The 13,744-nt window shown below is 49.0% G+C and overlaps 1 protein-coding gene across 1 annotated transcript in view; it reads right to left on the reverse strand.

Moving 5' to 3' along the window:
• Nucleotides 1–10,604, reverse strand: part of RUNX1T1 (RUNX1 partner transcriptional co-repressor 1) — a 149,988-nt gene extending 139,384 nt beyond the window's left edge. The window contains exon 1 of the mRNA XM_069220464.1: nucleotides 9,474–10,604. Within this exon, the coding sequence (XP_069076565.1) occupies nucleotides 9,474–9,501 (28 nt within the window). The 5' untranslated portion in view covers nucleotides 9,502–10,604. The remainder of the gene's footprint in view (nucleotides 1–9,473) is intronic.
• Nucleotides 10,605–13,744: the final 3,140 nt, after the last annotated feature.

Here is a 13,744-nt window from a genome sequence, read left to right on the forward strand (position 1 = left end):
TTTGATGGCAAAGGCAGAACATGGATATATTTAAAGACCATGTGTCTTTTTGTGCATTGTGCGTGCGCACACACTCACACACATAGAGTGATAAACGGGATATACGATGTGAGACGCATGGGAATACACATCACGAGGGGCTAGGCATCCATACAATAAGCTTCAGACTGAAGGTATCTATATACATTTCTACATACATATACAGCCATATAAACATAGATATATATAGATAGGCAGATACCTTCAGCTTATATATGTATTGCTAATGCAAGTGTAGCTATAGTTAAGTAAAACTTTCCACAGCAAAGACATTTTTAATGTCTCTAATAACTTTGGCACTGTTTGATTAATCTGCAAAAACTTTATAAAAAAAAAAGTTCACCCATTTGTTCATGCAGAGTTTTTCACTGGTCCATCTAATGGAGGTCAAGAAAGGCTTAAGTGGTCTAACAGTGCGATTTCCCATTTTAATTCCCATAGGAAGGTTTCCTGTTTGACACAGAAAAAAATGATGAATGGGATTACACCGGATATGGCAATTTTAGTAAATTCATTTTTGAGAAATTGTCATTACAAGTGGGGCTCAGGGATTAACGCTCAGAAAAATGTAGACATGTGAATGGTTGATAAGCGAGAGCACACACTGACACCATGCCCATGTGGGGGATGGTTCCAGCCACTGGAACTGCTGTACAGTGTGGCAGCACCGTACCTGTAACACAGTACTTAAAAACATCTAAAAACCATGTTACGGGCCTGGTCATAGATCAGCCCCAATGGCAAACCACCTTAGGCTATGTGCAAAATGGGGTTGGCCGCGTGCAGTCGATTGGACCCTGGGGCAGCCCACAGCTGCTCAGAGATGAACACACCGGCTCTTCAAGTGTAAAGAGAAGGCATATTAAAAAATAAACACACAGGTTTAAAGAGTCATTAGAATAGGGATTAATGCACATAAGGCGGCCATGGGTGGAAGGTGGGCTCCTCCCCTCACACATGAAGACAGCCATCACTGGCTGAATGCTGTGTAAAGCATGAGTGTTGGCTGTTCCAAGTTGGAGTGGGCTACATGCAAGGAATTGGACACCAGGTCTGGCTGAAGGCCATGTGCAGCGGGGAATTAACTACCCACAGATGACATATCTTCAGATTACATCACTGACGGCATCGCAAATGACTTTATTCATGTCATCATTGATGAAATCGATGATCACATCATTTATGGTACTGCTATTCACATTACTCCATAAACCCTTAAATACTAAAAAAAAAAAAAAAAAAAAAAATTAAGTTAATAGTGAAGGGCCTTTATTTAGCCTTATACCACATAGAATTACTGAGTATACACGTGTGGGTGTTTAGAATGGAAACAGTGTAAGCTCCGGATACAAGAGTGGCTATGCATGGAGAAAGTTATATAGTTTAGGCTTTATCAACCAATAACATTTTGTCTGCAAGTACTACTCCATCTTAAAAAATGTAAAGCCTGAGCGTACGTGATGCAGGTTGCAGAGGCCTGTTTCAAAAGAGGTTGTGGCTTAAATCCAGGGCTTGTTGCAAAAAAACAGTGAGAAAACAAAAAACTTCTGTTTGCAATAGATTCTCCACCAGCACCTCTCTATTCATGTGCTCATGTTAAGTCATTATACGGTGTTATAAACAAATTCTATGTAAAGAGGACATTTATGTGGTATAGTTATTTATAGGCACAGCTGACTCACTTAGAGATGGTCTAACTCACAGATTGGTTGAATGCATGATCCAAAGTTTTATGCCATTGTGCTGATATCAGAAATGTGTGTAGTGTATTTTACCAAACTACAGAGTTTCTCCATAAGGCCTGGCTGAGGGCATCTTCTCACAGGCTAATGCATACCTATCTGCCTCTTGAACTAAATTGAGGACATGTGGCATCTTTAAGAAGGTGATTCCATTAAGGTCAAGAGAGAACAAACTCTTTATTAGAGGGTGTTCAAGGTATAAAAAGTTGGCTATCCTGTTCCAGTTTATGGAGGCATTTTGTTTGTTAGGTGTGTGAATACCACTGTGTCCCGGGGCAGACCCAACAACGTTGATTGCCACCCTCAATAGATCCATATTCCAACCAACATACTCCAGCTTCCATATATGACCCTCACAAACATCTCAGGAAGTTCTGACTCTCCACCTAAATACCCATCAGGGAATAGTTCATGTTTGTAGTTGGTTGTTTATTTATTTACATAGTTTACATACACGTTGCTTCTTGTACACTATGACAAATTTGGACATTCCTCTTGAAACTGTATGGTAGGCATTTTAGGTAATCTGAACCAAAGTGGCCACACTGTCAGACATCTATGATTGCCTGTAAAGACTCTTTCAAAAATGTAACATCTGCATGGCAATACACTAATAATGGCAATATGCATTGGATTGAATGGTACTGAAGAATCTATTTTTTTTTAAAGTGATTGAATACCGCAAAAATGAGGGTAACATCAACCAAATGTGAGTTCAGAATGTGACCTAAAATTAAATCAATTATCACTTGAACAGGCACAGTTATAGCTTGTTGCATTACTTATGGCCAATGAAGCATGTGAAAAACCTCACAATTATTGGCTGGCGCAATCAATGACGACATAAATTACGTAATTTTAGAAGTCATCAATGATGTAATATAACGTCATGAGTAGCGTAATGTAAGACGTCATAAAATGTGCCACATTCTGCTTCATATGTTGCCTTTTCTTGCTGGATAATTTAGTCAACCATGCTGCATAATTCGGTCCTCACATGATGTATAATTCCAATGGCCATGACAGCAACTGGCAAATTTCAGTGGTTTTTCGTTTTTTAAACATTAGTTCGTACCTCATTTCAAATCTAAAACATCACTTTAACCTTTGTTTTTTCAGCGTTTTTTTAAAGTGGGATCAGATCTGATAACCGTACCTGACTAAAACACTATAACATTTGTTGTTTAGTGGGGATAGATAGAGAGACAGACCCGGCTCAGTTCGAGGTGCTCTTGGACCCTCATACCAAAAATGAGGCAAGCTTTCATGTGAATTTTCTGAATTTTCTCGTCTGCATCCAGCAGCTCCTGCAGGGCCGTCCCTGCCTCCCTCCTCCGTGGAAGTACAGTGCTGCAGGCTTTGTTCCGCTTCCTAAAATACTACAAATGGCGTGTCCGTATGGAGATATTCTGTCTGATGTGAGACGTTAGCCTCTGATTTCGGGTGTGCACCCCTCCCCCCCCCATGGCTAAAGGTTCCCCTGCAGGGAGAAGGGAGGCTAAGCACACTCGCCGGCAGCAGCAACTAAAGGTTGCGGGAGACGTGCCGGTCTTTGAATGTTTCCACAGTAGCGCCCGGGGGTTTTGAAGCACTGGACATGGGGGTCTGTGAGTACCGAGCAAGCTGGAGGTGTGCAGCTCCTGCCTCAGGCCATTCACTGTGGGCTATGTAAATGAAGCGCTTTTCATGGCCAGATGACCTGTACTTCACACGTGTTCGCTGGCGCCCTGTGACCTCTGCGAGCATCCTCTCGGGACTGCTTTGTTCTGCTAATCTTTTTAATTGCCACCACTTACGTGCTGAGTAGCTCCTAATAAAGCTCTGTTTTTGTTAGGACAGAGGAACCTAACGATACTGACTTAGAATAAAAAAGCTCTGCCTTCCCACAGCTCCCATTGCCTCCCATGAGCTTCACATTGGTTTTTCCCCCCTATAAATATTTGCATGAATCCAGTGTTAAATTGATTCAATATGTTATATGATACGTGCATTTAAATGTTTAATGTTGCTCACGATAGAGCTGAACACAAAGCGATGCCCTTAGTGTTGAATGAGAAACTGAAGACAAAATCCAATTAGAGGCTAAATAGCAGCGCAGTGTATAACAAAGAAACCTGGGCTTAAATCCCAGCTTCCTCACTTCAGCAAACTGTGCGATCCTAAGCAAAGCGTTTTAGCTCAAGTCTATTTTTTTTTGATTCACCAATTTCAAAGCACCTTCGAGCAATCAAATTTAGGACTTGCACTTTCAAATCAACCCATTTATATATGGTTTAATGGACAATCATGACACTTCACATAGAAGGGCAGTTGTCACATACAGTCCATATGTCGATGCTATTTCTTGGTTCACTCATGCCAAAGTCGTCGTCATGGTATTGGGGATTTCCTGGATGTTTCTAAATGCATGTTTAGAAACAAATCCTGTCTGTGCCTCTCCCTAAAACGAAACAGTAATGTTAAAGAAATACCTTTTTTTAAATGTTGATGAGTCTTTATCATATTTTTACATGACGTTATTGCATGATTTACATGATTTAATTTGTATGACCTGGCTGGGTCAGGGCTGTTTCAACCATTGGTTCGCCAACCTGGAGTAGACAGACGGACAGGCAGTTACTCTTTCTCTGGGTAATGCTAGCCTCTCAATAAAGTATTTAACGGTCCTCTGTGAAATGCAAAACTTTGTAAAACGAGCCTGTCCAATGGGCGAGGACGGCCATACCTTACTCACCCTGATCACAGTGGGCTGAAACGACAAAGTGGCTGCTTCTGTTTGAACAACACACCCATAAAGAGGCGCTATAATAATAATGCATCCTCCCTCTCTACAAATCACCGACTCATGGCAGTTATTAGCGGTTGAGGTTGAGTGTGCAGTGACGGCGGAGAGGGGCCCTGGCGTCAAGGAACAATTGGACGTGCAGGGTGAAACGGCGGGGGGGGGGCGACTATAAGAGGGCCCCTCTCGATTTGGCACTAAACCTTTGGCAGTGTGTGTTTATGGCTCTGGTGACAGAAATATGCCGTGTACACACCTGCACCACTAATTTACACTGTGCGCTTTTAACGCGGATTTTACACCGTTCGCAGGTGTGCACTCCTTATTTCAACACTGAGTCTGCACGGGTCCACACGTAGGGGCACATTATTTAAACTCTGGCGCTGCACGGGGGTATCAATTTAGATATTTGTGCGGAACCCGTGCCACCGATAGGGCCCGGTAGTTCAACAATACTGCAGCCCAGGGGATGCTCTAAGTGGACATATTGTGATAAAAACGATCGACTTCTGAAGCCTGGGCAGCCGTTCATTAAACGAACGAATATAACACACTCCCCGTGGAATGCAGGTGTGTGGCTCTGTCATGCCGGCACATGTGAGGACGGTGTCAACGGTCTAAAAATATTAAGTTAAATATTCATGAAAGAAAAGCGAGTCGTTTTGGTTACCATCACAGTGTGAACTGAGGTACACTTCTTTCTCGTTGTGTGGCGCCAAAACTCACAGGGGACAGGCATCTCGTGAAATCCGAGGGTTCGACCATGCCCCGGCGACCTTCTATCCTGCACCTCGTGCATACTGAATATATTACATTTATCGGCAATATGAGGCAACTTAACGGCTGTACCTTGCCCTTTAGAAAAAAACCACAATAAATGGATACATGTATTTATGTGGCGTGGCAACACACGATGAAAGTCAAGCGAAGCCTAGCACGATAAGTACAGCCAATACTGGGGCAGAGAATTGGGCACAGATTCTAAAACCCGACAAGAGAATATGCAGCGATTTATCAAAATACCTAGATGAATACATTCGGGGAGTAATTGCCACGTTTCTATTATCAAATAAATACATCTGTAGTAATATATTTGCCTAAAAGGTCACAATCCCCAGTCTTCGCACCCGTCCTGTAAGACCTCTGATAAGTCTGGGATGCACTCAACCCTTGCAAATAATTACCACTTCTCACTTTAGGACTGCCTTGGCACCTGTGTCCGGTCATTAAATTATGAAGCGCTAGACGCCGTGAATGGGCTCAGCGCTTCTTATCTCGGCGAGGACGCAGCATCTCTGGCCGGCAGGACTCCCAGCCGTGAGAACCGCTCCTCGGTGCACTGAGAGGCCACCTTTGTACCCAGCGATAAGACGCAGTGACGAGAGCACATGACAGGTTCCCACACGACAAAGAGCGGGGCCTCCTGGCTAAGCCACGAAGAAACCGATAAAAGGCACTTTATTGTCTCCTTTCGAGCACGAAAACGTGTAACGTTAATGGGTTGTGGCAAGCGGGCTCCGCGGACGGACAATGTGGCTCGTGGTTTGTGTGTGAAAAGCGGACACTGCAGATGAGGGCGTCGCACAGGGACCCCGGGCCTGGGAGAGGGTTGTGTATTCAGAGCCTGTCAGGGAGGCGCCCCGTGGGCCGGGACTGAGGCGGTTCTGCCAGCAGCCTCGTGTGACCGCAGGGACCAGCCTCTGACCGGCAGGGGTGGGCAGCCCGTGGAGACCGCAGTGAGCAGCCCCTGGTCTGTCTCCTGGAGCAACCTCCAGACAACACAGTGAGCAGCATCGGTTCCACTGCAGATTTCAGCCTCCAGCGCTAGGAAGCCTGTGGCGGGCCGCAGGGAGCAGCCACAAGCGGCCGCACTGACCAAGTGAACTCCCTCCCACAGGCTGCATGAGCAGTCACTAACCGGCCGCGGGGAGCAGTCTCCCGTCAGCAGCAATGAGCAGTCTCTCGCGAGCACCAGGCAGCAGTAACTGGCCACTCGCAGTGAGCCGCCTCCTGCTTGCAGCAGTCACTGGTTGACCGCAGTGAGCCATCACTAGCCAGCCGCAGGGAACTGCCTCCCGTCAGCAGCTGTGAGCAGTGAGTAGCCTGCCGCAAAGAGCAGTCACTGGCCGGACGCAGGGAGCAGTTCCTGGCCGGCCGCAGGGAGAAGTCTCCGGCCAGGCGCAGGGAGCAGTCACTCGCAGGGAGCCGCCTCCTGCTTGCAGCAGTCACTGGTTGACCGCAGTGAGCCATCACTAGCCAGCCGCAGGGAACTGCCTCCCGTCAGCAGCTGTGAGCAGTGACTAGCCTGCCGCAAAGAGCAGTCACCGGCCGGCCGCAGGGAGAAGGAGCAGTCACTAACCAGCCGCAGGGAGCAGTCTCCCACCAGCAGCAGCGAGCAGCCACTGTTCGGCAGACTTCAGGGAGCAGCAACTGTCCAGGAAGAGCCGGCGAGCTGCGACCCCACAACACTGGTGCGTTCACCTCATTTCAGAAGACCTCCTGTCCTCCAACCAACAGCGGAATATTTTCGCGTCTCGAGGTTTTTTAGGCAATAAAAGAGAGGGGTGAAGTTCTGATCATCGACTAATTCAAACATCAACCCTCACTTTGAACCATAACTCTAGCCCACACCGGACCCCAACACTTAGTGGGTACACAATGAATGATGTCACAGTAAGTCTCAAAACCTCCGACGACGTCATCAAACGAAGCCCATTCTAGAGTGTCCAGTGCTGGTGATTGATAGTGACGCAGCAGTGGGCACAGTGACGTGCTGTTCTCGTTATTATTACACTACCTGGCGCTAACACTGCTCCTACCCCAGTGCTGACCCTCACACTAATAGTACCCCTACATCTAACCACGGTGTAAACCCACCACGTCCCTTTTCTAAAGTAAAGCTATCAGTGAATCAGGCTCCGAATACATCTGGAATGTAGTGCACTGAATTCCGGCGATGCTTTTCAGCTGCAACCCTGTGCCCGGCGTGTCTTGCGCCTCGTTCAAATAACACACACTGTGCACCACGCGTGTGCATAGATACCATCGCCAGGCCCACCTGAAGGGGAATCACTGCCTGCCACAGTAATTCGAGAAAGAGGCTGAGCAGCAGTTTGGGGCCTCAGGCCACGGGCCTTCGTTTCTGTGTCTTCAAACATACACGTTAGGGAAGCATGGCCCTGCCCATGCTCAAGCCACCCGGCTGCTTTCTTCTACTCGGGCTGTCTCTCTCTTTCAGTGCACCCACTCTCCCCACATCTGTCCACTCGATGTTTCGCCATCCCTCTTTCTCCCATCTTTTTCTCTCTGTCTTGAGCCTCCCTGTGCTTGCTGCAATTTATACAAAGACCTGGGGAAATAGACAGAGGCACTAGCTGCAGCCCTGGGCTGTCTTTTCCGGCCCCCATCGCTCCATCCCACCGGGAAATGCCCAGTGGATAAAATCCCGGCCGGCCCTTCCCTCGCCTGGGGCTACAATCCAACTGAACGCCATTGTAAAATAACTTGGGAGAGACCCCTCCACCCCCACCAAACAACCTATGTACACAACGTGTCTCAGCAAACCAGTTTTATACGTATCCCCGTTCCTTTAATTCACCCTTCAAAAATACAATGATCTGTGATTGTTGCATTGCCTAAGGAAAGACGTAAATCCCGGAAGATTTGATGCTAAATACATGTCACATAAATAACCAGGTCTGTCTGTACACCAGCGCTGGGAAGGAGAGGGCTGAACTGGATTTCCGAAGGAAGCCGGTCGTGCCCACAAGGAAACGGTAAGTGACACTGGGAGGTCACAGCGAAAAAACAACAGAAAGCCAACAGCAAGCAGCATTTAAAGATCTCCCGGTCTCTGTTATCAGAATTAAGCAGGTCTGTTACAATCGGGGTCGGTGACAAACCACAGGGCCAAGGACAAAGGGGAAATTGAATGCATCCAACTGCAGCCAGGATAAAAATAAATATTACAAAAAAACAATGTCTGGAAACTTCGCAGCTTTAAAAAAAACACACACCTAACAAGCAAAATGGTAACAATGTGACAATATAAGCTAGAGGAAGAAACAGTAGAAATAAACTGAGATTTCAATGACATATCATGAGAAGGAGCCGACAGTTATGAAGCTCCAGGCAACGACACTTCTTCAAAGAAGCCCTTCACTCGGCGCTAGCCAAGCGGACTCAGAAAACCGAACACTGCCGACATAAGCACAGCGCACCCTCTGACAAGCACGCTTCCCTGCCTGACAGAACCGGCGTCCTTGCCACGGGGCTGGGATCGTCTCCAGTAACACGCTTTACTTTCTAGCTCGATCACATCTTCGGGGCACCCTCACGTCAACTCACAACAAACACAATCTCCCTACACACTAACCCAAGAACAAACTCATTCTATCGCCGGACAGAACCGGCGTCATTCGCACATGTCTGAGAGTGCTTCTAAATACCTTTCCGTAGAACAATAACGCCTTCTTCGAGGCGCACTCACGTCCCCTCGCAGAAAAACACTACCCACACCCAGCGCACCCAGGAATAACCGCACTCCAGCCGGACGGAACAGGCGCCAATCGCACGGAGAGCGTTTCTAGCGCCAGTTGCACTTTAGTGGTCTCTGTAACATCTTCTGTGGGTCCCTCGTGTGAGGGACACCCCTCGCCACAGACGGCTGGCCTTATGCACAGATGCATGAAGGGGCGTGAGGGTGGGTACCTGTGCTCTCACGGCACAGCGGCCCTGCGAGGGCCTGGAAATACACACACACGGAAGTGTAGACAAGACCTCTGCGGTTAAAGCAAGTGCCCCTTCACCAGGCGGGAGTTGCTGCTGAGCGGCTCAAGCAGATCCCTCGTCCAGCGCCCACAGCCAGGCCGTCCGCGCCCTCTCGGGCAGAGGGCACCCGTCTTACTTACACTGGAGCGGGCTGGAGATTCCCACCATTCGCCACGGGCTCGGAGCTTCAAGTGCAGAAAAAAGTTCCCTTTCCTTGGCTTGGGGGGCCGAGCCCCGGCGAAGATCAGGTCCTCTCCGCTTATCCAGTGGGAGCGGTCCGGGAGGCTCTGGGGCACTGGAGGGGTGGGTGCCTCCTGGCAGCGTTGCGGGCAGGCGCCGGATCCTGGCGCTGTCGGCCTGGCAGCGCTGCCGGTGATGCAGGCAGGGCGCTCGGGCAGCGAAGCCGGGGATGCAGGCAGGGTGCTCAGGCTGCCTGCAGGTGAAGCAGGCGGGGTCCGCAGGCTGGTGCCAGGCAGAGCCGCAGTCGAGGCAAGGTCCCGGCGATGCTGCGGGCTGCGGCTGCTGTCAGTGCCTCCTCGGTGCTCAGGGTGCCTCCGCCGCCTGCTCCCCGCGCCGCTGTGGAGAGTCAGAGCGCACTGTGCTGCTGCTGCCGGCCGCCTCGCGCCGCTCCCAGGTGCGGGGTGGGAGGGCCCACAGCTAGCGGGGGGAGGCAGAGGGAGACATCTGTGTCTGAGCCCGGGTCACGGCGGGTCAAGTATATGTTAACAACAGGCAGCCCCCGAGTCCCACGCGGGTCCTCTGCGCGCTGTGTGAGGGAGAGAGCGCTGGTAGGACGTGGCCGCGCGTCCCAGGCTGTGTGTGTGTGTGTGAGAGAGAGAGAGCAGAGCCGTAACCCGAGAGAAACACTTTCCGTGGCCATCTGGAGGGAACGCCTGTTGGCCTGGGTCCCGTCACTGTCTGCAGAGACAGGCTACCAGCTAACATTCTCTGCAGAGACTGCAGGGCTATGCCTGCAGAGACAGACTGCACAGCTCTAGCTCCGGAGACAGGACACCAGCCAGCATTCTCTGCAGAGACAGTCTGCAGGGCTACACATGCAGAGACAGACTGCAGAGCTCTAGCTCCAGAGACAGGCTACCAATCATCATTCTTTGCAGAGACAGACTACAGTTCTCTAGCAGCAGACACAGACTGCAGAGTTCTAGCTCCAGAGACAGACTACCAGTCAACATTCTCTGCATAAACAGACTACAGCACTCTAGATGCAGAGCCAATGTTCTCTGCAGCCACAGCATGCAGAGCTCTACTACAGAGACAGACTGCAGGGCAATATCTGCAGAGACAAGCCACCAGCCATCATTCTCTTCAGAGACAGACTACAGGACTTTAGCTTCAGACACAGACTGCAGAGCTCTAGCTCCAGAGACATACCACCCACCAACATTCTATTCAGAGACAGACTGAAGAGCTGTAGTTGCAGAGCTCTAGCAGTAGACAAAGAATGCTGGTACCTACCTGCAGCGTTCTAGCTGCAGTCAGAACACCCACCAACATTCTATTCAGAGACAGACTGAAGGGCTAAAGCTGCAGAGACAGACTTCAGAGACAGTTCACAGAGCACTAGCTGCAGAGACAGACTACAGAGCTCTAGCTGGAGAGACAGGCTACAGAGCTCTAGCTGTAGGCAGAGTGCAGTAATCTACCTGCTGCGAGAGACTGAAGCGCTCTAGCTGCAGAGACAGGCCGCCAGCCAACATTCTATGCAGCCTCAGACTGCACCGCTCTAGCTGTAGAGTCAGACTACAGAGATGCATAGACAGCACTGGGTACAGAGACACGTTCCTGACCATTCCTCTATGCAGAAGAAGGCATAACAGACTGCCTGCAGAGCATTAGCTGCAGAGCCAGGCTCCCGAGACTGCCTACAAAGGCAGGGTACTCCGCTCTGGCTGTAGAGACAGAGTGATTAGAACCCGTCACTCTGCAGAGACAGACTGCACAACACGTGATACAGAGAACGGTCACACAACACAGACTGCAGAGAACGTCTGCCTGGGCCTTCACTCTCTTCAGAGACAGCCTGTCGTAAAGCCCCTGCGCTGTCCTGCCCCCTGCAATCTATTTCTAGTGCCTGCCCTTACTGATAGTTTTCTGCAGACTGTCTCTGCTGAGAGATACCTGGTTCTAAAGATTTCAGAAAACTTGACTTAGAGACAATGACTGAACACGGGCTATTGCCGCCCCTCAGTTATTAAAAAGAGGAAACCTAGTGGGTACAGACTTTGTTAAAACTTAGTCAGATCCCTGCTTGCATCCAGTAAAATGTATCAAGAACACCCGAATAGTTGCTGAGTCCTCCCAGGTGGTATTTACTTACCATGCTGTGGTGAGGTCACCAGTGGTGAAGCGAGCCATGATAACCCAGAGGTGGGGTCACCTTTCTAAGTCTTTCAAAGGTCTTCCAGGGCTTAAAAATCACTCTCCCTAAGCTTGGATCCTGGCACTCTTGGTGTGATATATGTAGAGGCAGACTGCCAGATGGTCACTCTCTGAAGAGGCAGACTGCTGAGTGAGACAGGTCACAAAACAGTTACAGAGGCAGGCTGTAAAGAAAGATTTTCAGATGGTCACTCTCTGAAGAGACAGTCTGCTGAGACAGGCTGCAGAACAGTAACCACAGAGGTAAGCGGTAGAGACAGACTACCAGGTGGTCACTCTCTGAAGAGACAGTCTGCTAAGACAGGCTACAGAACAGTACCCACAGATGTAGGCTTTAGAGACAGCCTCCCTCTGAAGAGACAGACTGCAAAGACAAGCTGCAGGACAGTGAACACGGATACAGACCGTAGAAAACAGACTATCAGATGGTCACTCTCTCAAGAGACAGTCTGTTAAGACAGGCTACAGATGCACAGAGACAGGCAGTAGGGACAGGCTTCCCAGTGGTCGCTCTGTGCAGAGACAGCCTGTTTACACAAACTGCAGGACAGTTAGTGCTGAGACAATCTGTAAAGAGAGGCTGTCAGGTGTTTACTTTTTGCAGAAACAGACCTCCAGGACGGGCTGCTAGGAGGCCACTGTGTGCGGAAACAGTCGGCTAAGACAGGCTACAGAACAGCACTCATAGAGGCAGGTCGTCACTTTCTGCAGAGACCTTCTGCAGTCAGATAATGCTGAACATCAACTCCAGAGATAGGCTGCAGCCACAGAGTACAGAGCAGGTGCGCTAGGGAAGGGAGCTGTAAGGGCAACTCGACTGCAGAAAAAAGAGACTGCTGAACTTGGGCTGTAGTGGAAACTGCTAAATCCGGCTCCAGAATTGGGGTCGCTGGGAGAAGCAGGAGAGACCGACTGTAGAGTACTGACCAGAGAGAGAGAGAGAGACTGGAGAGAAACGTCCAGAGAGACAGACCGTAGAGAACAGACCACATTGAGAGAGAGTGAAGAGAACAGACCATTGGGGCAGACTGAAGAGAACAGAGCAGAGAGGGAGAGAGACTGGAGAGAACAAACCACAGAGACAGACTAAAGAGAATAAACAGACCTCAGAGACCGGTTTCACCAACTGGCTCTAGAAACAGGCTACAAAAATGGCCTAAGAGACAAGCTGAAGAACAAGATTGCAGAGGTCAGGTATCAGAGTTGGGCTGCAGAGACAGGCACACGAAGAGACAAACTGCAGAGGATAAATTCGAGACAGGGTTCAACACTGAGAAGGAGCAAAAGATAGATCGCAGAGACAAGCAAAAGATACAGACTGCAGAGGACATCCCAAAGAGACACGTTTCATAGGTCATGTCAAAGAGACAGTTTGGGAGTAAGGCAGACGGTCTCCTTGCTGCTGTCACACAAACTACTATTTTCGTTAAATAATTTACATATATAAACAAGGCATACCCAAGCAGAATGATTCTGTTTTTTGTATATATTATTTTTTGTTCCTCGTAAATAATTTATATTATTTCAAACCACACTTCTGCATGCTTGCAGTCAAGAGTCCCCAGTTTATCACTGCACTGTACAGCGCTATGCAGTTCACTGTACACGTCTGAACAATAACCATATGGGTATGTTTTCTTTTATGTTAACTATTTCTGGTTTATAAAAAAAATAATTCGCATTATAACTTTAAAGATACAAAAGGAGAAGTTGGTGGAGCGCGTTGAATTATTTAACAATTCAAATGTGTGCGTGAATCACAAAACTACATTATGACAATGTAACATCCTATTCTTTGGGTCAATCTCCACCCTACCTATGTAGTAGCCGGTCCTACCTCCTTCGCGGAATTTCCCCTCCCCGATCCCCTCGTCCACCTGGTTTAGTCTCACTCGGTGTCCCAACGGGGGTCGCAGATGGCTGGGCCGCCTCCGCCTGCAGCATCACTACCTCCCCATGGGTCGCCACGGCGAGCTCTCGGTCTGTCCCACCCTACGCCATGGTGAGCCGT

Source organism: Pleurodeles waltl, chromosome 2_2, assembly GCF_031143425.1.
Source record: "Pleurodeles waltl isolate 20211129_DDA chromosome 2_2, aPleWal1.hap1.20221129, whole genome shotgun sequence".
In the NCBI taxonomy this organism is placed as follows: Eukaryota; Metazoa; Chordata; class Amphibia; order Caudata; family Salamandridae; genus Pleurodeles; species Pleurodeles waltl.